The sequence below is a fragment of the Mugil cephalus genome, chromosome 7, assembly GCF_022458985.1.
Source record: "Mugil cephalus isolate CIBA_MC_2020 chromosome 7, CIBA_Mcephalus_1.1, whole genome shotgun sequence".
NCBI classification, from domain to species: domain Eukaryota; kingdom Metazoa; phylum Chordata; class Actinopteri; order Mugiliformes; family Mugilidae; genus Mugil; species Mugil cephalus.
In genome coordinates, this window is record NC_061776.1 from 15380462 (window position 1) to 15406093 (window position 25632).

At 45.4% G+C, this 25632-nt stretch overlaps 1 protein-coding gene across 6 annotated transcripts in view; it reads left to right on the plus strand.

The window, feature by feature from the left end:
* The window catches only part of LOC125011496 (zinc finger protein 521-like), an 88710-nt gene extending 70323 nt beyond the window's left edge, over positions 1–18387 (plus strand). For all 6 annotated transcript variants that reach the window (XM_047590748.1, XM_047590749.1, XM_047590754.1 and 3 more), the window contains 3 exons: positions 1191–1322; positions 6667–6782; positions 17283–18387. In XM_047590748.1, coding sequence (XP_047446704.1) covers positions 1191–1322; positions 6667–6782; positions 17283–17312 — 278 coding nt within the window. In that variant the 3' untranslated portion in view covers positions 17313–18387. The remainder of the gene's footprint in view (positions 1–1190; positions 1323–6666; positions 6783–17282) is intronic.
* Positions 18388–25632: the final 7245 nt, after the last annotated feature.

Here is a 25632-nt window from a genome sequence, read left to right on the forward strand (position 1 = left end):
GAAACGTGTTGAAACGGTAAAAAGTTCAATACACTCCCGCTGTTTCTTTTGGCGTCACGGGAGATGTTTCCATTCCCCTTCTTTTCCTAGAATATCAGAGGTCACAGGGTTTAAGTTGTCACTATTACTCAATATCAATCCATAGGTGCAGAAGCTGAGATGCAACCAATTTTTTATTTTTTTAATAAGACAAACAAGGATTACACAAGGCTAACTCTTAGCAAAGTGTAAAGCTCAGGTGTATTGGTTTCGTGGAAATTAAAAATTACAAATCACAGGGTGCATGGTTCATTCAAGGTCGCAGTCTTGTTGTAGAGCTCTGGTTTCCGCTGACTTGTTTTCCAGGTTTGCTTAAAGCGCTTTCAATTAACCCTCTACTCGGATCCTCCAGGACTCGAGCTGTGCGCAGCTGGCTAGGTGGATTGTGTGTACATATTTCTGGCACCCAGGGCCCATGTTGCGGGCACTGGGCTGTAGAGACCTGGGGATAAACCCTTAGATGAGTCCCCCGAGGCATCCACCCCACCCGCTTGGTGTAGCAGGCCTAATGTCAGGCTTGGCAGGAGTTTGATAGAGCACTAGTCTGGCCCCCGTAGCAGAGTGTATGGGCCTTTTTTATTGACGCACTGGAGATGGGCAGCTCTCTGCAAGTTTGAGTCAGCAGTTTGCTGTGCTGCAAATAAGCGTGCAAGTCTACAGTCGTGACATTTATTTAAGCTATCAGTGAGGTAGTCTAGCGCTTGAGATAGACGCGCGGGGACTTCTAATGCCGAGCACAATATCTGCGTGATGCATGTTCGCGTGGCGCGCCAGAGTCACATGTGGCAGCCTGTGACAGCCGGTACACGAGATTTGAGAACAGCGCCGCGAGAGGAAGGTTTGAGGAACTCGTCAAAATAAAAGTAAATACCATCTGCGCTGCTCTGCATTTTATATTGTGCCCAATTCATGCCTGACGGGAGCAGATCGCACGTTATAATGTTTCCTGTCTGTGTCAGAAAAAAAAAAAAAAAAAAAAAACCATCAGAGTCTTTGCTGCAAATTTGATGAATTTCAATTTCATGTGAAAAGGGGGGAGAAGGAAAGAATAAAAATGAACAAGACATTTGCTGCTCCCCTGCAATTCGTGCCTATTTGCCGTCTTACGTTTTTTTTTTTTGCCTCGTGTTTTTGTTGTCTCTTCTCTGCAGAGGAAGGCCTGAACCACGAGTGCAAGCTCTGCAGTCAGTCGTTCGACTCGCCGGCGAAGCTTCAATGCCACCTGATCGAGCACAGCTTCGAGGGCATGGGTGGAACCTTCAAGTGCCCGGTCTGCTTTACAGGTGTGTACCGTGCATGCCAGAATGTGCCCATTGTGGATTTGCAACCCGTACGAACTGACAGAGGGGTATTTTATGTGTACGCCTTAACTCCTTCTTCTTCTTCTTCTTTTTTTTTTGAGAGGCATTTACATTTTCAACAAAGCTTTTCCGCGTGTCTTTGTTCAGCGCGAAAAGCCAAATGGGTTCTAAATGAGTTGGGAAAGGTCAGGAGAGCGGGCCAGCTCAAAGCTGAAAGCAGTTTGCTGCATGTGGCTTTTTTATTTAGTCAAATTGCCTTCAAATCAAGGCCAAAGAAGTGTCATGAGGTGAGAGGGGGGAGAAAGAAAGAGAGCAGGGGGGGGAAGACAGTGTGAGCTGAGGGGGGGTTGGGGGGACAGGGTAGAAAAGGAGATGTGCTAATTGTGGATGGCAGTGGTGCTGATAGCTGTAATGATCTCATCTGTCTCTGTGCGTGGAAGTGGAAGGACCGGACTCCTCCTGAGAGGATAGCGCCCTCCTTCAGTGTCAACAGGGTTAACTATCTCTATAATGAAATCTGCAAAGTCGTTAACTTCAGCTCTTCACTCTTTCTCCCTTCTCAGCTCTTTACTCTTCCTAACACTTTTTGGGTCCTCAGCTCATTTCCCCCTCTTGTTCTTCCTGCAACCACACATCCCACAAAAGAAAAAAAACAATAATAATTTGCCCCTCCCCACTTGTTACATCATTTGTCCACATTTTGCATTTCCTCTCATCATTTACCTCGGCGCTCACCTCATTTCTCAGCTCCTCATTTCTCTCCCTCCACTCCCCTCCCTCAGTGCCGTTTTGGCCTTATCTCTCTTTTAGGAGAAACCTTATTGATATTTCCCCACCCTGAACCCCCCCCCACCCCCCTCCCGCCGCCATCCCTCACAGGGGTACTGGGCATTTAATATACAGAGCATGCCTCCTTCATCTGAGCCTTCATTTTCCACCGCCGGCTTTGACAGACAGGTCCCCCCTCTCCCTCTGCGTCCATATCGATCACGGCGCATGAGAGAGAGGGATGCTGGGAGGGAGGAGGGGAGGAGGGGGAGACAGAGTGCACCCTCAGGACAGCGGTCGCAGAGCAGACAGACAGATGGGCGAAGGCCTGTGCTGGTGGGGAAGGCGGGCTGTGGAGAGTGCGGGTTGAACCGAAAGGCCTCCCTCTGTTGGGGATGCGAGGGACAGGCAGACTGAAGTCAGGGCTCTTGGAGGCAAAGGAGCGATTGAGAGATTGGCTGACAGCTGTCCTTGAACATAATCCGTTAAGGCAGGCCCAGCACCGTCACACACACCAACGTAACACAACATTTTCTGCCTTTAAATCAAATTCAGTTGCGGTATGTAGAACTTTTTTTCTTTTTTTTTTTTAACAGAAAAACATGTAGGAAGGTTATAATGCATCTGTAAATGACATTAACAATCTTGAAATAGCATGAATATTTTGTTGCGGGAAAGCAAATCCGTCAACATGGAGCTATTTCTAAAAACCGAGAAATGTTCAGTAACCGATCTGACAAATCACAAAAGTGTACAATATAGTATAGCACAATATAAACACACATTTTCCAATAGGAGAATGTGTTTGAGCCAAGCAAAGAAATCTACAGCTATAATGCATCGTATTCTGTGCTGTTCTATGCAAATGGTGGAGCAAAGGTACAATGTTTCTGCCTGAACTGTACAAGAACAGGGGTGTAAAGTAGCTGTAACAGTACAGCATTAAATGTATCTTCAGACTTGAAGACTCAATATCACCACGAGGTTCTCAGTGCTCCCACCGCATGCACTATTCAAAAGTACTCCAAAAATGGATTCCTAGTTGTAACACAGTCCAAACATGAAAGCAAAACTTTGATCAAACTAGGCGGCGGTGCTGTTAGCGGCCGGGCTCTCGCGTTCGCTCGGTTAACAAGGTTACCCTTTGTTTAAAAAGATCGTCCCCCCTCGGTGCCCGTGTTTTATTTTGATCCTACCCCCATGTGACCCAAACCGCGGTGGGAGGTAGAGAATGGCTGTCATTCATTGACACACCTGATTATCCTCAATCCGCACCCGAAGGGAACGGCGAGAGGACGAATCCTGCCTGGGAAAAGAAAAAAAAAAACAAAAAAAAACAACAAACCGGAGGAAAAGTATGGGGAAAAGTAAGTTGTAGACAGTAGATGAGGAGAGGCAAAATAGAGGAGAAAAGGAGACAAAACTTAGAGGAAGCCGGGAAGGTTGCAACTGGCAAGTTTGTATGTGAGATGAAAGGAGGGAAGTGGAGGAGGAAAAGAGAACTGTGTAGGGGAGGGAGGGTAAATGGAGAGAGGTCCATAAGCCCCTGGATGATGAGAGAGAGGCTGACTCTCCCAGGACAGATTTGACAGGTTTCAGAAGTGGGGGAGCCTGCAGCTAGAAGTGTCTGCCTGCACCCTTAGGAGCAGTAGTGAGGGCTGGTGTGGAAATTGTGATTGGGAATATGTGCTTAAGACAAACAAAACAGAAGAAAGTGCGCCTGATGAAAGTCCTGCGTGTGTGTGCGTGCGTGCACGCGCTTTTTGCAGCGCGTGCGCTTTTCTTTTACTTATGTCACAGCGTGAAGTACAAACTTGAGGAACGACAGGATGCACTGCTTTCAGATCCACATGAGTCTGACAACTAACGTGGTTTAATTAGTTTTTGTTTAGTTGCTGCAGACGTTCTGCAGGTACGTGGTGTTACGATCGCGACATCTTTCACACACACACACACAGACACAACAAAAAACAACAAAAAAAAACTTAAGATTTGACTAAAATGAGTAGTAGTTGTCATCTTCTCGCTACAACTTGCACCGCTGACTTCTGTTGCGCTGCCCTGCGTCGCGAACTCTCGGGTTAAACCCAAACAAACACACGTAGGCTATGGGCGAATAAATAAATGAAAAGGAGAAAGAGGGAGAAAAGCATGAACTTATTTTTCCTCCCCGCACAAACAGCTTAGTATTGGTGCAGTGCAGCCTGCAGAGAGCACCACCCTGCCAAAATAAAGATGAGCTGGGGCCTGTAGTAAAGGAGACGTCTGCCACGGGCGGCCCCTGAGATCTAATCAGAGGGCTTAATATCCCCCACAGCGAGGAGACCTTGGCCCCTCAGCCCCCTCAGCCCTGACACCCCTGACGCCCAACCCGGCTCAGCGCTCTGTTCAGCTCGGCTCTGGCTCCACGGCCAACAAACTCCACAAAGTTCTCCCCCTCTCTCTCTCGTTCTCAGCAGGGAGAGACACAATGGCCAGCCACTGATCCTGTTTGGATGTGGTTTTGGATTATTCCTTCCCCGTTTCTCGATGTCCTCATTTTAACCCTCCAGAAAGACGGGCCTCTGTTCCTCCTCTAAATGGGCAATGTAGTGGCATATTTTATTTGTGAATGAAGCTGCCAAATGCCAATGCATTGTCCTCTCATAGCCTATTTCGACTAATCCCTTTATTGCTCGTTGCGCGCTAATTAAAAAAAAACCCAACAACAATGGAGGCCATGAAAGAACCTAAATTTGGACTCTGCTTTAATTAATTAGTAGCAAAGGGTGAATATTGCGATCATCTCCAGAGAACCTACAGTAAATATAACAATTCCAGGTGTCTCTAAGGCATTTCAGGCCATGGTACATGAAATCGGCTGTCACTGTCCACTCGTCTTTACATATATATATAAATTACTGCCAAGCTACAAACTGATAAATGCGTAGCTGATTAAATGTGTCTCCTGCTGGAGCCGGACCAGAAACGCATGTAAACAGCGAGAAAACAACTAGCTTGACATCTCAGTTGTGTTTGGCCCTATTGTACAGTATTTGAAGGCCCCCCCAAGTCTCAAATCCATTTTTATTTTTGCTGTATTGACTTTTTCCTCCTCTAGCCAAAGACATAATGAAGGCTTCCTGCAGCTGCTGTGACCTGCTTCTGTACAGTATATGCAGACAAAACACAGCTAAAGAAAGAGGCTATTGTTTATCTGTGTTTTTTTTTTTTTTTTCTTCCTTTCTGAGCGCGTATTCCCCCACGAAGAATATTGTCATCGGTTTTGGAGCGCAGCGGCGGGACAAATGTGCACGACAGCAGAGGTCTTAACCTTGAAATGTTTTGTAACCAACTGCAAAACCCAGCCATGTATCCGCAGTTATGTTAATCTCCATGCTGCCGTGGTCATTAGTCTCAGAAATGGACCATGGAGTTGTTGTTTGTTCATTAGAGGAGGTTTGTTCATTCCTGGTTAACATGCTGCCATGTTCCAGAGACAGCTGTCACCCAGACATTAGCAGTCTGAAGGCGTCGCCGCAGTGTGTCTGCTTCGGATCTAAACTTTATTTCCCAGGTCAGGAGTGTGACATTCAATGAAGCCGAATGTGTCTCAAGTCTGCGCAGCTCAATAATTAATAACCGCTCTCCCAGGTGAGCTCAAATTGGGACGCGTTAAAGTTGCAGAGCAGCGCCACGGGGCTGCGAGCGACCCCAAAGCCGTCTCCGGCAGACACCTCACCTTTTGTGGCTGTGCTCTTTTCCTCCCCTTCTCCTCGTGGCCCTCGGTGCACGCATTAGAAGGAAAGTTATTTTGAGCCGTAAGAAATTCAAATGAAGGCCCCACATGCTAACTTTTCCAGAGCATCCAGACCTCTGAGATTAGACAGCCATCCTTAAAGCACAAGGGTCTGGGATAACAAACGGCATGTTTGAAGTGCTCCTTGGAGAATGCACACACACACAGACACACGCAAAAGACACACTCCAGTTGCGCACAATTGCATCCCCCTTAGCTTTTCACCGTGGACCGTGGCTTAATTAAAGCACAAATGTATGGTATATGTTTTAGGTGCCAGCGAGTTGTGTGTTTATATGATGGCGAACGTAGCCTGAGTGTGCATGAATAACTAGTGCAACAACATGAATATTTATATTGTCAATATAATTAGCGATGTAGACTAATGGAGGCCATGTTTTGCACTTGAAGCCATGCCAATTTTTGTGGTTGTTTATTTTCCGGCTTGTTGTCCCCACAGTAGCGCTAAATAAAGAGCATCATTATTCCCAAAACATTATGCATTCGCTAGCTCTGGTGCCACGAGTATGACCATTCTAGTTTTTACATCTAAATTGTTCTCTGTTTTCCTTTTTTAAGAATTTTTTTTCGTTGTTGTGTTTTTGTGCATTGGTACTTTGTAATTGTCTTGCGCTCCTGGTGTTGCCTTGGTCCTATTTTAATTTAGCAAAATCAATAATATAAAAAAAAATCTTGGAACGATGCTTTTCGTAACAGAAAATGTACGCTAACAGTTCATGTGTTGTGTCCTCTTCTTTGTTCTCCGTGCTCTCCGAGCAGTGTTTGTCCAGGCCAACAAGCTCCAGCAGCACATCTTCTCTGCTCACGGACAAGAGGATAAGATCTACGACTGCTCGCAGTGCCCGCAGAAGTTCTTCTTCCAGACCGAGTTACAGGTGAGCCCCGGGCCGGGGGAGTGGGGGTTCGAGGTGGGGAGGAAGAGGGAGCTAAAGGGCCACTAGCAGAAACCAAGGCCGCTAATCACACATGACAGCTTAACAAACACTAAACACCGCGCTCCGGCTATCCCCTCCATCCCAGCCGGGATGAGAGACTCAGAAGGAATTATTTCAGTCCGTTTCCAAAACTCATTTGTGATGTGCAGATATGATTTGATTTGCTTATTAGACCAGCAGAGCACTAAAATATCTGGAATTAGAGGATTAGTGGAATGTTCGTTTTTGAAGAGGTAATTACATACAGTGCAGAGGCAAAAACACAGTTGAGTCAATATGCTTGCATCTCCCTTCCTAATCACAGAGGAGGCCTCGTGGCTAAATATGAGCTCCGTCCTGTGGGAGACCGTATCTGCCCTTCAACAAAGTTAGTAGTTGGACTTATGAACTCGCAATGTTAGAGAGATAATCCATTTTCTAGCAATCTTTTCCTCCGGTCCTTGGAGAACCTGAAAAAATGAAACAGACCTTATTATATTATTTCACTGCGGTGGTGTTTTCAAGCAGCTCTGTTTTGTTTGGGGGATACTCTATCGTACACATGGCATGCTTCTCATATCCTGATCTCTTTCTATTACCTTTTGAAACTATATCATTAAAATGTGAGTAGTCCATAACCACCGTGTTCAACCTAATCACTGGAATTAGCCCTGAAAGTGCTGCGAGAAACCGGCAGCTCCTGACCACATCCTCCATATGTATACATCCACCTGAAACTTGGATTAGCATCACTATGTATTAGCCGGTAGCCAGAGGAGGTATCCAGGGCTTGGCCGCCCATCGATCGGCAATGATTTTCATATTGAGATTCAGGTTGTAAACACAGAGGCGTGTGTCTGCCAGGAGGAAGGTGAATGTGATCATTATCTGCTGGTCATTTGAGCACCGCACACATGAATAAAACAAGTCCTGATCCGCCAACATGCAACTCCACTGCAGAGAAGGTTATTTAACAAGGCTCGCACTCCAGCAAACTGCCAATGTGGAGGCCCTTTCATTCATTCCGAGCTCCCCTATTTATCACATTTTCATCTCTCATTGGTACAAGTGTTCTCTATATAGCGAGCGCTGTTGCGGGTACCTGTAAACAATCTCAAATAACCTGGGGATGTTTTCCCACTTTTCTTTTGTTTGACATTTTTTGGAAAGAAGTGATCTCCACCTCCCGGAGGTGATGTTTCATGCATGATTATATTGTTTTACTCTCCGTGTGAAGAGACAAGAGCAGAACATGAAAGACCTATGGCACTGTGCTGTGAAACGAGGGTTATGAAAGGAGAGCGGGGAGGATCTCGGGGAGGATGAGACGATCATGATGCTCATCCCGTGCCGCGCTCTGAAGGAAGTCCCACGTGACCTCGCGCTCGCGCTCATATGCGCTGCTTATGGATACGTGCTATTTGTTTCGCATTGCGTAAAGGCAGAAAAATCCACCGCATTTGTGACGCCGTGGTCGGCTCAGAGCTCCCGAAGTTAGTCATGTTAGATTTGCTTCCTCCGTCTATAGTTAAAACCTGGCAAACAGTGCAGGTTGGAGGCTTGTTTTTAAGCTGTTGTTTGTTTGCCGTTGCCATTTCCCATGCATCACACTTCAAAATATCTTACTGACACGGGGCAGTCGTTTGTCAGTCTGTCTGAAGTGGAGCTGTCTTCCAGCAGCGAGAGCGCTCTCTCTTTGCCAGGTCTTAAGTTTGGAGTTTCTCCCTATTTCTCCCTGACACTCTGGCCCACTCGCCGGCTGCCTGGGCTCCTCATCTCTCACAGTAGTCGGAAGGGTCAAAGGGCCAGAGCAAGCTGGGAGAAGGAGCGGCGAGAGGGAGAGCTGCCACGGCAGGTAAAGGGAAGCAGGAAAGATATTTTATTAATTTGCTGCTGAGATCCTGAAACAGACCAAAGGCTGTGACAGGTATCCAGCGCACCACTCGGCGTCCTCCCCCACCGCCTCCCCCCGTGAACTCTACCCTGCGAGGGGCTAGCCAATTTTCGCCAGCCTGTCGAGATGGATGATGGGAGAGCATCCGTCTAATCAGCCCTCCCAGGACCCCCCGCCCGGCCGCCCCCCTCAGACCAGCCAGATTGACTGACTCCTGGGCCTGTGTGCCCCAGAATCCAGATTCCAATGGAGAATAATCTCTCTCGCTCTACCCTCCTTTCCCTCTGTTTCTCTTTTTCCGCTTTCTTTCACAGCCAAAAAAAAAAGGAGAAAAAAAAGGAGGAAAAAAAAACAAGCAGAGAGATGCATAGACCACCATTCCCTTCAAAACCCTCCAGAGGACTCCCCTCCACCATCACACACTTTCACACAGCATACACCCTGCGCATCCCTTTCCCTCACCCCATTAAAATATGGAGCAGAGTCTAGATATTTCATGAGGTGCTGATAGGGAGGGCAAGCGAGCTGGCTGCTCAGAGCTCTCTCTGACCCTCAACTACTGACCACCCCTTGAGCATCTCGCCAACACAGCTTCGCTATGCACACACCCGAAGAAGAGAAGAGAAGAGCCAATGTCCTCTTGTCATAGCTGTCCCCATATGAGAAAAAAAAAAAAGAAGTAAAGGCCTCATTGCAATGTGAAACTTGATAATAAACTTCCCTTTTCCCCCTTTGAGTTGGCTTCAAGATACAGTAGCTTCTCGCTCCACGGAAGGAACTGAGACGCTGACAATGCCGCTCGGCTGGATTAATTAGCCAGATTCATTAACTGATGGATGTGCAGCATTAGCCACAGCTTAAATCTGACATTTCTCTGAGTGCGCGTCGTTTGCGAAAGGCACCAAGTTCAGCAGCAGCAGCCGCAGCAGCAGCATTGCGGCATACCGGAGGGCTGCGATCAGAGGGCTCTCTCTCCCAACGATCCCAATTCCTCCGAAGACAAGACAATGAGACTGAAGTTGCACAACAGCGAAGATGACATTTCCTGCGCGAGATTCCCTCGTTCCTTTTAAGCTGGGGCTGTCTTTCATTCCCTCCGTCCTCCAATTTCATTATCATTCCTTGGAAGTGACACGAGATTGTAAGTCGCGTGTTAAGCCGCGCCGTGATCGGCGGAGGAGAGGAGGAAGGACTGGGGTGCTGTACGACTTCTCCCTTTCCTCAGAAGCCCGCAGGACACGTACCTTAATTGGAGTGTGTTTTAAAAGGATTCCTTCAAAGACAATCCAAAGCTCCCCGGCCTTAATGAGTGCTGAAAGTGACAAGAGCACATCTGCATCTTGTTCTACTTCCCCACACAAATGAGATTCTTTTCTCCCCGTGTGATAGCCATTATTGCCAAGCTGTGACCAATTCCACTCTTTTAATTAAGGATATTTATAGGCTTTACGGTCACCGGGTCAGTGTAAACAGCTATGCATGTTGTAACGTCTGTCCAAGGCAGAAACTAGTCGGGGGGGGGGGGGGGGGGGGGGGGTGACAGACACGGATACTTAGAGAGGGGGAAAAAGTGCCAAAGAAGGCATTGTAGTGCATTTGTTTTAATGCAATACACAGAAATACTAAAGTCTGTTTCTTTCTCCACTTCCCTTGCTGTTAAATCTTAATAAATGAAGCACAAAGTCCCCAGAAGTTTTTTTTTTTTTTATTTTTTTTTATTTGCTCCGTTAATGAATTCTAAATGTGCCCGCACGAAATGCCCTAACTGCCCCGAGTCCCAAAAGTGTCGCGGAAAAAGCAAAGCTTCCCGTGTTTGTCCCTGAGTGGCTCTCAAATACCAAAATTTCCCTGAATGTCTTGATCTGCCAAGTGTGACAGCTCTTCACGCTTTTGAAAGTTGCGTGTGTGTGTGTGTGTGTATATATATATATATATATTTCCTTTTATATGACAACTTGTTTTCTTCTTCATCACCCCAGGTGCTTGGAATTCTGTCACCGTTTCAAAAAGTTGCTCTGCGGTATGAAAAGGATTAGGAAAAAAATGAAATAAATAAACAAAACGGCGGCTTGTGAGGTGCCATCGTTAATATTTAAGCTTATTTATAATTACGTGCGACACTGTACAAACACCGCTATGCACTGTAAATGGGGACGTAAACACCCTTAGATGACTAGTGATGTTATCACAATAGTGGTGTTCTAGTTTTGTAGGTGGATCAGAATTAGACAGCATGACAGACCTAATGATCCTGGGAGGATATCGTTTCTCGGCGCGTGTGTTTGTGTGTATACATCTGTGTGCGTGTTGTATGTATTTTTCTTTGTCTGCGTCTCTCCCAGGGTCTGATATGTGCATGCAAACACATTGTCTGGAGGGAGACATGACAAAAACTCCCAGAAGCCTTTGAGCTGTTCTTTTTTTTTTTTTTTCTTTTCCTCTGTTGCACCACTGGGGAAAGTTAAATCCAAACAAAGAGGAGATGCTCGGTGTACTGTGCTCGAATCCGTCACCGGATCTCTCCCTCAGACATGTCTCCTTTACTTTTCTTAGTTGACTTTTTCAGCAACTTTGATAAAATAAAAAAAAAATAAATAAAAAAAAAAAAAAACGAAATACAATTTAACCGCTATTCGGGAAATTCACTGCAGGTTTAATTTACCCTCTGTAGTGATTTGATTTTCAAGTGTCTGTTATGCTGTTGATGTTAACAAAATGCAGCTGAGGCCAGAATAAACAGCATTAGAGCAATTATTCCCAGTCGAATGCCCTACTCGCACATCGTAATACCGAAGTAATTTAACTCTTCAGATGTGGAGAAGCGCGTTGAACGGCGCCAGTTATGGGTCAATTAAAAGTGGATTTTCTGGCTTTTTGGTGGGCGAGAGTGAAGATCCGCTCTTGGATGAAGTGCGCGAGAAAATGTAGTCTCTGTATTTGTGAAGTACCGGTGCTGAAGAGGCAGACGATGGGGCTGGAGGGGAGGGGAGAGGGGAGGGGGGGCACTCTGTAGTATCCCTAGTCAAAGTCTGTCCCCGACTGAAGTGGTTAAATGTGAGAGTAATTGTGTTTTGTTTCTGGGACTGACATGTGGAACCCCACGGACCCCATCTCCCTCCCAGTGACAGGCAGAGATCCTCCCCCCTCGCTCTGTCTAATTAGAGGATGTAGCCCAGGGCTCATGTCCCAGGAAGACCCATCCCCCTCCCAAGATGGCTCCCCTAAGAAAGCCCTTAATTGGGTTCTTTAGTCATAGTCTTCATTTTGGCTGGAAAGGCATCTGTGTGTTGCTATCACCTCAGAATACAGTTTGTATCGCTCTCTTGTGTTTCTTTTTTTTTCTCTCTCCGTTCTCTCTTCTTCTTTTTTTTTCACCCTCGCTCCCTCTCGCTGGTCCTCTTTCTATTGCTTTTCCTCTCTCCCTCTCCCCTTCTCCCACTCTCTCCTCACTTAATGAGGCCCCATAATAACACAGCAGTTGTGCAGTTGTTTTGCTACCTCAGTCAAACAGCGGGATCACTGCATAGTGTGTTTCTAGTACCATTCACTTGTCTACTTAGACAGGGTAATGAGTATCATTTGGAGCTACAAAGCACCAGCCCACAAAAAAGGTGGTCCGTCATCTCCGGTTACACCTCAGAAGTATTTGGCCGGGGTAGTTAGACATCTAATCAAAGCGATTCAAACATTATGGATTTATTATATATTTTTTTTACTGTAACTGTGCCGCTACTGTACGGCTATGACTCCCCGGGCACCCCACTTCAAACAAGACAGTCTGTTACCAAGGAGACCAGGCCCGGTTGTGGCACAACAGTTTGGGGTCAGCCTTCCCCACGGCCTGATAAGTGATGACTGTGGAGAATGCCAACTGGTTGTATTATTTATTTATTTGATTGTGTTCTTCATTGGCTAAACTAGCCAGCAGTAAGCCTGGCCTGAGGTCAGAGCAGGGAAGGATTACTCCCTCAGTGGACTGGTCAACGGTAGGGAAAGCACAAAGGGAGGGCCGAGTCAATACTGGACCAAGTTCAGCACACCATTAAAGATCAAGACAGAATGCAGCACTCCTGTCTCCCCCCCACCCCCTCCCTCCCGAGTTCGAATAACAAGAAACCCCTTCGCACAGAGGCCAAATTTTCACAAAATTACCCAAGACATAGTGGAATCATTACTGATCGAAGTCCACTGTTCATCTTCTGGTCGTCACGCCAACATAAATGAGCTTAAACATCCCGGTGATTTCATGTCTTGAAATCACCCCGCAGCGTGGAGCCTGGGAAAAAAAGAAAAAAAGAAGAAAAAAAAAAGATCGCCGGTGCTTTGTTTTAGTATCATTTGGTGACATTCTCTTATGCCTTAATTAAATTCCTGAGTGATGACTACTGGTATGCACAGGTCTCAGCGGTTTAGTGCACTCTCCCCGTGCTCCAGATGCAGCCATGCAGACCTGCTGCACGTCGGGCATGCGACGCCGGAGAGGAGCAGCCTTCTAATCAGGGCTTCGAGGGGGATGTTTACAGTTTTTGACTTGTCTGAAGATTTCTGATCATAGAATAAATAAGACACTTTAGCTGCGGGTGCTAAATGGTTGCTCCGAACTCTCATAATTAAATGATTTCTTTAATGAGTAAATTTTTTTTTTTTTTTTTTTACCATGCGTAACATCTGAGTCACGAGATCTGATTTACAGTTTTGATTTTGAGCTGATATTAAAAAGAAATGTAATTTACTAATGCAAAATGTGATTTATTCAGTTTTTTTTATATATCCTTTCATTCATTTTCTTAACTAAAATATTAAGAATTGCAACGTTCGCAGAAAACACCCCAAGCTGGTAAACTTAGACTTTTAATGTTCATTATTTAATTTATATACCATTGCATTCACTCAAAGGAGGTTTTAATTCAAGCTCTGTTCATGTTCAAAGCCACAAAATAATACTATAATCAGTTTTGTAGCGGCTGTAATTTGTGTATTTATAATATAGAAAATGCAGCACTTAGAACGTGAGAGCTACATTTTGCGATAGATTCTGGTCGGCTCCGCACTTGTGCAAAGTGCACTGCACACCGCTTTATTTGTTTAGAAATCCTTAAAAAGGCCATGGCTTAAAAAGTCATTATTGCTCACTCAGCTCTCTAACCACTCGATAAAGTCTGGGTTTAATGTTACATGCTGGATAACACCAGGTATGGAGAAGCAGACACGATGTACTTAACATGCGCCCAGCAGGTATTAACATTATGTTAATCAAACATTGTTAGCATTGCGATTAAGCTTTACATCTTCTCCGTCTTTGATGTTGGACAATCTGAAGATCGTCTCTAATGCGGAGCGATCGGACGAAAAAAAAAAAAGAGAAGCCGGCCTTTTTCCTCTGCAGAGCTGATGTAAGAGATGCACCTCTGTTGCCTCACTGGAGACTATCGATGGAGACCGGAGCAATGGGGAACGACATAAAGAATGATTAGTTAATAAATCAGCTCCCCAGCCTACTTGCTCTTTCCCAGTCTGTGCTCTTCCCCAGTCGTTCCCCATTTTTTTTTCTCACCTTCTCCCTCTCTGCAGCAGTGTTAAATTCCTAAGACATGTTGCACCTGTTTGCATGGGTACACAAGACCCCTGCCGGGTGTTCTCCCTCCTCTTCCACTACCCCTGAGGGCGTTGCAGTAGGGTGATGTAATCAGATGAAAGTGGTGGTTTAACGGTGGCACAGAGTCGGTGAGAGAATAGGAGAGGAGAGGAGGAGGAGGAGGAGGAGGAGGAGGAAGAGGCTCGCTCCGAGCCAGTGCAGCCAGTCTTCATAAGGGAGAAGCGGGTGCGCATTATTGATCAGTGCAAAATTTAATTTAGTGGAGAATTGACTGCTATGGTTTACCTGAACACTGCTGGTAACTGGGCCCTGCAGCAGGCCTGTGTGGCCAGCAGGTGGTTGAAAGGATCGAGGAGGAGATTAAGGGTTGGATATAAGGGAAGGAAATGGATGATAAGAGGAATGGCAGAGTTTCAGGGGGAATAGGACGGCATTGAAGGAGGGAGTTAGGATGAGAGCTAAAAGGCTTAATGGAGGGCATCTAATCCTAAATTGCAGCGGTTCTAGTGTGACACCATTAGTGACATCCTCCTTTGCCGGGGCAGTGGACATTTCTGTAATTTTCTTGCGCAAGGTGTGAATCGCGCGTTTCGGATCTAATTTGACATTCGCGCGCTGTAGGTACTTTACTCATCCAACACTTGTGCGGAGGCACTTGAAGAACTTGACAAGGATGAAGATTGGAAAGTGAATTTCCTCCCTCCCTACCTCCCTCCCTCCCTTCCACCACCCGCACTCCATACACAGAGCAGTTTATAGCTCCTCTGCAGAGTTCAGCATCCACAGAGATAAAGGTATCAGTTTCATTTTCTTTTAAAGTCCTCCCTTTTTCTCCCTCTTTTCCAACTATTTCCCTTTAGTCTGCATGGCTGCCACAGCCACTGAAGTCGTTTAACACCGTCCTTGAGAAAGCCCTCAGTGAGAAAACTCCTGGCATGTTTAAGGAAAAGGTAGAATGCAGTGTGTGTCAGACAGAGCTGGGACATGCAGAGGGGGGAGCCATTCCCCAGAGGGGTTATTTTCCCCTCTAATAGCTGTTACGAGCCCTACATTATATCCAAGGAGCTACATTCCTTTGGGGTCCACACACACACGTACACACCTAGACGCACTGCCACACTCACACAAAGGCGTGCACACTCAGTTGAGCACAAATTTTCTCTCTGTGTTTCTCCCCCCCGTCCACACACACACACACACACACACACACACACACACACACACACACACACACACATACATACACACACACTCTCACGGGCACACACACACACTCAGTTCTAGCCGCTTTGCTCTCCCCGTGTCAATATCCTGCCATTTGAAGTCACGTACTGCAGGGGCTTCTGGGAGTCGCCGAGGAGCCGGGCTGACGGGTAATGGGCCGCATTCATTAATAAGGTTGCCGTGCTCCTGTCCCTCCTCAGCAACGCCAAGGATGTCTTCACCGGGGGGTAGGGGGTTGGTGGAGTGTGAGGAGGGGGAGGAGGAGGAGAGGTGAGGAGAGACAGAGAGAGAGAGAGAGAGAGAGAGAGAGAGAGAGAGCATCCCGTGGGGAGTCTCCTCCCAGACTCACTTAAAGGAGCTTTATTTCAGCAAGAGAGGAGAGAGGGGAGGGAAAGCAGAGGAGCTGTCCGGAGCCGCCTCTTTAAAAAAAAAAAAAAAAAAGGGAGAGCGGGGCCCAGGCGAGCCTCGCTAACCCGTACAGGGGTCACAATCCTGCTCCCCGTCAAACAGCTTATTACCCCACCTGTCGGGAAGTAATCGCCCTAGCTGAAAGGAAAGCTGTCGAGGTGTTTAAATGCTTTATATGGAGGCAGCTGAAAGGGTAAAGAGGGAAGGAATGAATGCGAGGGGGGCTAATAGTCGTCTCCCGGCACTGCCCGAGGGATTCTGCACCAACAAGGTGACTTGCTTCGGTAAACCCTCTCGCCGAGGTTGCCGCAATCGCTTCCGATCGTTCCTTTTACACTGCTCCGTCTCAAAGGCGAGTCACGCGGCGTAAATGTGATTCCGCACACTTTGAGCGGCTCAGTCCCGCGGCCTTTGTGCGGCTGCGGGACGCGCGGCCGGGCCTCGCGCTCGCTTCTGTGCATGCATGCGTGCCGACGACTCTGTGACAGGTGTGTCTAGTCCATGCCAGTTTAGAGAGTCCAAGGCCGTGTTTTAAACAGAGCGCAGCAAGTGGGGCATGTAGTTTGCATTAAAGGGATTAGCAGTCACTTCAAAAGATGACCTGGATTCAGCCCACCAGGGACACCAGTTACACACCCCCTGGTCCACACTCCCTTTAAAGAACCTGGCACAGCTGCCCCACTACAACCACTCTCGACGGTCTGTGTGTGTGCCTGCATAAATTTGGGAGATGCAGCACAACAGAGCGATATTGTCAGCTTGTTATCCTGTCATAGTGAATTGGGCACCGTTACATACTTAAAGAAGTGTGGAGGATCAAATCATCACTGGCCTCACCTGCACCTCAAGCATTTCTCAGCTTTTCCTTTTTTCCGTACGTTTGTAGCGCAGATACATTACATGTGCCGCAGACACAAAATAAACAGGACTCCTAGGATGATATTCCGTCAGGTTTGTCAGCACCTTGTTACGGATTTGTTGCCATGGACACAGCCTTTGATCAGGAGACAGGATTTCTGAGGAATGGGATGTTATCTGGCAGTGGTCTTGCGCCTTTGTGTTAGACCAGGCTTTAACTACGCTTAATCCGGAAGCCAGCAGCTATCGATCCACACCAATTTGACTCCTACGCAAGCTAATTGGATCTGGATAATTGAAAGCCTAATGATGATGATGTTCAAATGTCAAGATAATCAAAAACACAGGCCTTGTCAGCCGCATCAATCAACCGCGGGGCGCGAGGAGTAACGTGTGTTCGGTGAGATGGAAGGCAAATGAAAGCCCTGTCCGCCTTATGTGATCATAATGTTTTCCCCCTTTTCTTTTTGTGTCCTCGCAGAACCACACGTTGACTCAGCACAGCAGCTAACGTGGCAAAGCTCAGCGCCGTGGCCGAGAACAAGGATCACATGACGCACGGAATAATGTCTGGCCGCCAATTACCGTCAGTGCAGTTTCCCACTGGCTGTCTCGCACTGAACCTCCGATTCAGTCACACCACAAGAAACCATGCCACAGCAAGAAAAAAGAAAAGCAAAGAAAATAAAAGAAGGGGAAAGAACATAAAAGAAAAACCTCTCCGTTCTTTACTAACCATTATTTCGAAAAATAAAGAAAACTTGTTTGTACATAGACCTCTTCATGTGTTGCTTAACTACAGCTATATTGCAATCTTATACAGTATTTGCCAATGTACAGTTCGAAATGTTTGTCCAAAAAATAAAAAAAAAAAAAACAAAAGAGAAGGGAGGGGGGGAAAAAAAGATCAATGACATTGTCAGTCAGACCAGATGGGACCCAACCAGTTGTGTAAAGGAGAAACAGGGTGCCACTGAGAGCATAGGAAACTGTAGGAACTGGCAAGTGTTGTCAGGAGGACTCTTTTCATCAGTGCCACTCCTACTGTGCAGTACATCACTCTGTATCCTGACATGGTCAATCATTACGGGGTAGAAAAGCTCAATTCACCAGCATAGGCTGAAATCTTGTCCGTGAGTTCCTCATAATATGGCTGCCAGAGGACCAGCTGCGAACGGCGGTGCGACTAATCTGCGCTGCCTGTGCTGGAGTTCAGGAGAGAGGTGAAAAAAAAAATACAGAGAGAAAGAGAGGGAGAATGAAAAAAAAAACAACGGAGAGAAGAGAAAAACAGGACAGGGGACGGGATGCTGATATATGCAAACGCAGTGACACAGATTTGGAAAAGGCTAGTTCCTCTGGTTGGCTCGTGAACAGAGGCGTGAAGCTCCCATGTGGCTCTCAGAGCATGGGGAAATCTCCAGCCCACTGACTCAACCTGTACATTTCTGTTATTAATGTTTACTGCTCGTTGAAGCCTGGAGATTACTGGAATAATTTTTTTAATGTTTTTGTTATCTCAACATTATTTTTATTTTATTTTAATGTTTTTTTTTTGTTTGTTTGTTTTTTTTCACAATGGGGGAGTACATCTATTTGAATTTGGGGTCATGAAGACTGAACACAGTTTCAGTCCGTCTCGGGGATATGTCGTAGTTACAAAACTCCGTCCCTGGCTCTCCTGGAGAGTGCCCAAGTACCCCCCCGCCTCGTTTCGTTGCAGTGTCCCATTGCTCTCTGCTCAAGCTGGAAGCCACTGTGGCATCATATGAAACTTTATTCCATTCTGTTAATGTAAATGTTTTGCATTCATTGAACCTGAGATGCACTTTTGTATGAAACTTTAATGTTTTGACATTTTGATTGAGAATTGTTCGTACACAGTTTACAGGAAATCACCATCTCCTGCAGCAAATGGACAGTTATCTCCGATGTTATTAAAAATGTATTGTACAAATATGGAGTTCTGTATTTGACAGACCTCGTTTTTTGTGTTGCACATGTGATGGAAATATTAAAAAAAAAAAAAAAAAAATGTATGAGGAAATGGCTTCCATGTCCCTTTCGTCTGTAAAGGCCTGTGTGGATCTTAATGTTGATGCATGTGTGCGTGTTGCCGCGTGTGAAAGGCACACAATTAACCCATCAGACAAGACCTACGACAGCATAAACACAATCATCATCAAAAGCTTACACTGCCTTTTTTTTTTTTTCTCCTTCATTGTATCAAATTGCATCCTATTTTTCCCCACTCCCTAGTGGCTCTCGCTAACGAACATCTGAGCATCTTAAGGGAGGTCTGTGTTATTAATGACTCCATTACCCATCACCCTGTGCGGTCCCATTCCACACACCCTTGCGCTAGGTCTATTTAGGGAGCCTCCAGCACTCCGGGGGACCTGGGAAGAGGTTCTTCTGCCTTTGCCGAATGGGACAAAACCCGCGCAACAACATCTGTCTGTCCCGGCAAATGATTCATCAGCGGTGACATACGAGCAACATAACATTTGTTGAAGCTTTTCGGGTTATGTTTTGAAAAGGCTCGGTCGCCGCAGCTCTTGTGGTGAGTCCGGAGACCATACGTAACGCCTCGTGCGCAGATTCTGCATTTATATTGTGCACCAAGTTAAGTAAGAGCTGCGAATATCTTCAGCTGTTTTAGTCAGTTTCGCACGAAACTTAACAAAAAGAACCGAGAATTGCTCAAGTTCCGCCCCTGCCACCAAAACAGCTTTGAATCTCAGAGATCTGCACTCTACGAGACATCTGAAGGTGTCAGCATCAGCTTCAGATACTTTACATTTTGTAAATAGCGAGGTGGGCCTCTGTGGATCAGACTTGTATATCTCATGCTCGACTGAAGTCGACACTTTAAACCAGGGGTCTTCAACGTTTTTCAGGACAAGGACCCCAAACTGATGGAGAGATTAAGTAGGGACACTTTAACTACTATATGTGTTTTATATTAAACTCGGCATAATGCTATTTATAATTTTACATTATTGCATTCAATATTGAGCTATCCATTATCCCTTTACTAAAATATGATTCATATTAATGTATATTTAAAGAAATTTGTGGAGGAAAATTAATATAATAAATAATATATATTAAAAAAAATCAAACAAAGACTTTGTGGAGAAATGTCCACATTAATGTTAAAAGAAATCTCCATATTAACACTTTACCCGGTACTTTTATTAGCCAAAATTAAAACCTAATAGTTGCTGCATATCAATCATTTATTCTCATTTTCGTTGTCTATTTATTTTAATGATTAAAACAGAAACCACAAAACTGCAGAGACTGCTCTTCCCAAAATGCACTACTCGATCATTGTTTTAACAAAATACAGCCACGCCGACAACACGAAGTCAGATGAGTTTGACCCGACACAGAATAAACACTGAACTTCCACTTCCATTACTTTCGGAAAGTTCAAAGTTGCGAAAGGGGGGGAGATGTTCTGGGAAGAAATGTGAATAACCAACAAATGTTTCCTCTCACCACTTAAATCATCATTAGCCTGGTTACAAAAGTAGCTCTGGCAATTGTCCAGCAAATGGTAATTTGATCAGACGAGAGCACGCTGACAAACAAATCAACCAGCTGACATACAGACAACATTACTGAACAATATTTGCTCAAGTTTTTCCGTTAGAATATCACAATCTATCAAGAGAAACCAAACTCAATAATAATAATAATAATAATAATAATAAAAGAATAATAGTCACTGTTATTCATTCATGTGTAAGTGGTCTGGAGGCTGATGTGTGCACATAAACAAACATATAAGTCCCTTTAGATGCAAAATATTAATATTCTATCTGTGCACACCCAGTCTAAGATGTCATTTTAAGACATCGCATCCAACGTTCATTCGGTCTGTCCTTTATTAGCTTTTATTTCATTTCCATAATGCAGATTGGATGAGGAATGAACTGGGTTTCTTACAGTGACACACTTCCGCAATGAAGATGCGACCCCTCACCCAGCCCGGAGATGGTACAACCCGGCATTAACTGTCATACCAAATGCAAGCTGGGCATCCATTAAACAACTTTGCTAGCATCTCCCTGTGCCAGGCACTTTTAATAAGCTTCAAGGGCATTTGAACGGGTCCAGAACTTTGCTTTGCCAGAGATGGACTGGCCCACATCATCCATTACATTAAATTGGGTGGCGGCCTCCAGCTCATATTTATGATTTAATTAAATTCACTTGTGAGGCGTATCAGAACCACCGCGGCCTCCCTTTTAACGCCAGCCTAAGCAGCAAAACACACACACACACATGCAGCTACACACAGGGGCGCACGCACAAGCATTGCATTTCTGACACTCGCCCAAGTGTGAGACTTTGTGGGCGCTTTGGCAGGGGGTTCTCAGGGGTTCATTTAAAGCAATATAATTACACAGCCCCCCAAGTATTCTTCCATCAGAAAGCAGCAGAATGGATGGCTTGTTCAGAGATAACTTAGCCTGGCTGATTCTCTGTGGTGTCATCGCATCGAACATAACCTCAATGCAAGTGGCACTCACTGCTGCTAAGAGCCCAGCCGGTCCTTAGTGGAAGTGGACAGTCGGGCCAGATGTTTGGGAGAAGCTGAAATGGCATTGTTCCTGTCCAGAATGTGTGTGTGTGAAATGGCATTTTGTTTTTTTTGTTTTTGTTTTTTTGTAACTTGACATGGTCCTCAGGAGTAAAAGTGGGAGCCTGTGTTAAGACTCTATTAAATAATTATGAGATCTCGCTGAACCTGTGCTGTGTGTTGCCATCCAGAAGGCTAAGAATGTGGCATTTCATCTGCTAACTAGCGCGCGTATATGTACGCTTTCGGACGCTCGCAGCGTCCTTGCTATTGCTCTTCTTTGGTGCAAAATTTAGTTTGGTGAAAACTCCACATTGTTAGGCTGCGCATTCCTCCCACTGAAGGAGACCTCAGAGACCTCTTATGGCATTCAATATGTGCGCCCAAGCGTGAGATCCAGCTCCATTTGGCCGGCAGATCCGCTGGGATTGTCTGAGGTAACCCAATCTCTCACACCGGCACTTCACATCCAGACAGCCATCTTTTCACTTCGGAACTGTGTCAGCAAAATGGACGCCTCAACCTCAGCCTGCAGCCCTGCTGGGGCGTCTTTGTGTCGAGCACAAGGGGCCTTTGCCATTGTCTTTTGGGTATTTCCTCCGCACTTTTAATAAAGCATGAGGACTGACTAACATATTGCGTTCCTCAGAGTAAATGCTCTTTGGAGACATTTCTTCTCTAAGCGTATGGAGGACAACGGTAGTTGTCAGGTAATAATCAGAGGGGCTGGAGGTGTGAATATCACCTAAAGGATGACCGCAATCACCTTCATCCTACACTTCAAAGTACAAGGTGCAGAACGACGGAGTGCAAATGAATGTTTTTTTCTAAATAACTTTCTTCAGAATTGGATAAAAAAAAAGATGCATCTCCCATGCGGGGTCATGAGGGACTTTGGCCTATCTCATCACACAAAAAAATAAATAAACTAGAAATAAAAAATAAAGCAGTTTGCCAGTCAGTCAACCCATCACCAAGCTAATACATATATGGACAAACAAACACTTTTTCCTCCTCTGTAGCCCGCTCTAATGATCCCCCTGTCTCCTGTACTGGGAGAACTGAAGGTGAGTATCCCCCTCCAGTCATCTCCCTCAGCCTCACCAAGACAGACACCTGAAATAGACAAGGCATTGAGTTCTTTTTTTTTCTTTTTTTTTATGGGGTGGGGGGAAGATTTTCAAAAATGTATTAAACACCAGGCAATAAAATATAGACCAGGTGGGGTCAAATTTGCTGCAACTCTCCAGGCTCCGTAGCCAGTGTGGCTGGTGTGATGAGTTGAGGACAAGGGGAGAGTATAACAAGAGGAGAGAAAAGGGGAAGGAACTATCAATAATGCAGCGTACACTGTATACAGCTGACAGTAAAAATGGAAAACACACTGGCAGAGAGAAGGGGAGGAGGGCACGCTGGATTCTGGGATGCCTGGAAGTTTCGCAACTGTGAAGTCATTGGTTAAATTATTTGGATTTTATTTTATTTTTTTTTAGCTAAACTTCAGATGTGTGATTTCTGTGCTGAGCGTGTTTTGTGATGAGCAGAGGAGGTGATGCACAAAAAGGGACATCTTTAAATTGTTATATTTTTTCTGACACATTGTTTTACACTTAAAAGTTTCAAAGTATTCCATAATGTTTCCCCATGATTGTACTCTGGTTTCACTATTTTGGAATTTGTTCCTATCTTCATATCTTTTTTTTTTTTTTTTTAATTTTCTTTAGTATTATTATCATATTTTTTTTAAATTCAGGATTTCCCTTTCAATATTTTCCCGCCGTTCTCATCTTTAACTATCCCCCCTCTCTTGCTAATGCCTTCCTTGCCGTTTCCCTTCCACCACTCCTCCTCTCCCCTTGCATCTTTTGTATTGTAAACAGCTCACAAAAGCATGACAAGGTCTCTGCTCATGTTCCCCCTGCCTCCCTCTTTCTGTTCTCCCAGCTATTTGTTATTGTCTCCCCGCTATCGTGCGTGTTTGTCTCTATCACGCGTTCTTTCTTCTGTTTTTTCCTCTGCGTCAGAAAAGAAAAAGTTAATTAAATATGGAACGAGATGGAGCAGCATCTCTTTAAACCATCATGTCATTAAAATGGCATCCCTGGGAGATCAGCTTAAAAGGAGTTGGAGAACAATGTCGTCTCAGTCAGATATTTATGGGCCTGGTTATGTAAACATGCTCCCTTTATTCTCTATGTATATTTCATGTAATTATCACTTTTTGTAGCTCGTTCCCCCTGAGATTTGTAGAGGCAAGAAGTTACTGGGGGAATGTCATTAGAAGAGACTATTGTTACAGCTCTGCTGTGATACTGCACCAGGAAAAAGGCTACATACCCATCCTGGTGAAACCTTTTATCTATATTTGACTTCATCATATAAAAATCATCAGTGTCTCGTTACAGTGTGTCTGCGGCTGAGATGAAAACTCCTGGTCCGCTCTCTGCAGTTGCCTATCTTTAATAAAAACCAAAAAAAAAAAAAAAACACACACCGAGCAAAGCGTTCGACAGTATTTTCGACTCCTCTCAGCGAGTATTTGATCTAGATACCAGGAAATTTACAGATGAATTAGGGGTTTACTAAAGCCTTGAAGCCTCCCGCCCTACCCGCCCATGTTTTCATGTGTTCTGAAAGCTGAAGATCTGGAGAGAACCAGATTCATTGAGGAGCAGAGGCCAGTGACTGGTGCTCGGAGGCCTGGGTGCCAGCTGACGGAAGCCGCTAATTAAGAGGGCTGGAGAGCCGGTGGGGTGCCTTATGAAACAGGGGCACCTGGGTTTCACATGAGGGGGCCGGGTATCCATCACAACTCATCTGTGTTGCGCGGGGAAGAATGTAGTCTTGCTCCTGCGCTATGCCACGTAGCGCTCTTTCGCTCGAGCATAATGTCATATATACGGCTGGTGTGAAGCCCCCCACCCCCTCGTCCCTCCCTTCCCTCCTTCTCCTCCTCCTCCTCCTCCTCCTCCTCCTGTGCCCTCTCACAGCTTGTTTGCCATCACAGAGGGAGATGTTATTGCATGGCATGATGAAATTGTACATGTCAGTGTGCATTTCGTTCAAGGCAAATGCGCTTAAATGCAGATGCACAAAGAGGCAGCTGAGTGTGGACACGGTCGAGCACATATATAATATAAAAAATGTCCCACATGCATAACTTAATGCCCCTCTCCTTTCCATTGTTCATTGAGACTTCTTTGCTGTCGGGTCAAAATGTCTCGAAGTAATCTAACTAGCTCTGGCTTAAGGGACAATATAAGGCCTGCCATGAGCTCTGTCATCACAGTTTTACACACCAGAGGCAGATACAGCTCTTGACCACCACTGAACCAGCCATATTGCTATCCGGCCTGACCCCACAGATACAGTAAATCTAAGTGAACCGCAGTTTCGAAAGTCGACAGCAATAACCACTGCAGAATTGCTTTTAATCAACGTCTGAAATGAGGGTGACTTGAAGCGTCGCCCCATGCTGATTAAATGTAATTGTTTAATTGCCAAGTGCTGGGAACCCATCCTAAGAGGATTCCAATGGAATTATTTAATCTCTAGTCAGGAAGTACACAGCAGGAAAAAAGTGCAGGGTAAACGGAAGAAGAGAAAAGACAAGAATCAAGCAGAAGTAGTCATTTTTTTCTCATAAAATGCCCCTCATGAAATACTCACCACGCTTTACCATGCGTTTAGTTTGGATGCAAAAGTGAATATCCTGCAAGAGGGCGGTGGGGGGGAAATGTACGCTAAGTGAAGCTACAATTTCTAGTCAGGTCACACTGTTGATCTCTATCTGCACAAAGTGGTGCAATCTTGTCTGGCATGCTCACTTTTTTTTTTTACGTTTCGGCTTCACTCCGTAATAAGAGTGTAAAATGCTGCGCTTTGCTGTAAAGAATCCTAGTTCGTGAAAACACTCCTGTAGCTTAGCTGAACTGAACGTGGCTTCATACCTGCGCTAATTACAGGTCTAGCATCTACATCTGCCATATTTCTTTGTCTTTTGTGCGGACATGAGGTATTATCCAATTTGAAAAGAAGAGACTTCAGCATTAAAACACGGCAACAAAGTGCTAAAAGAGAACCTCTAAGAGTTTACTATTCCCAGATCCTCATGGGGAAGTTATAAAGTCCCTCTCCCTCCTCTGATCACAGACCTTCTCTGCTAATGGGGCTCTATAAACTTAAGGGGCACAGGTGCGCTCCATTTGGGGTCATATCTTTTAGATACATTGCTTGT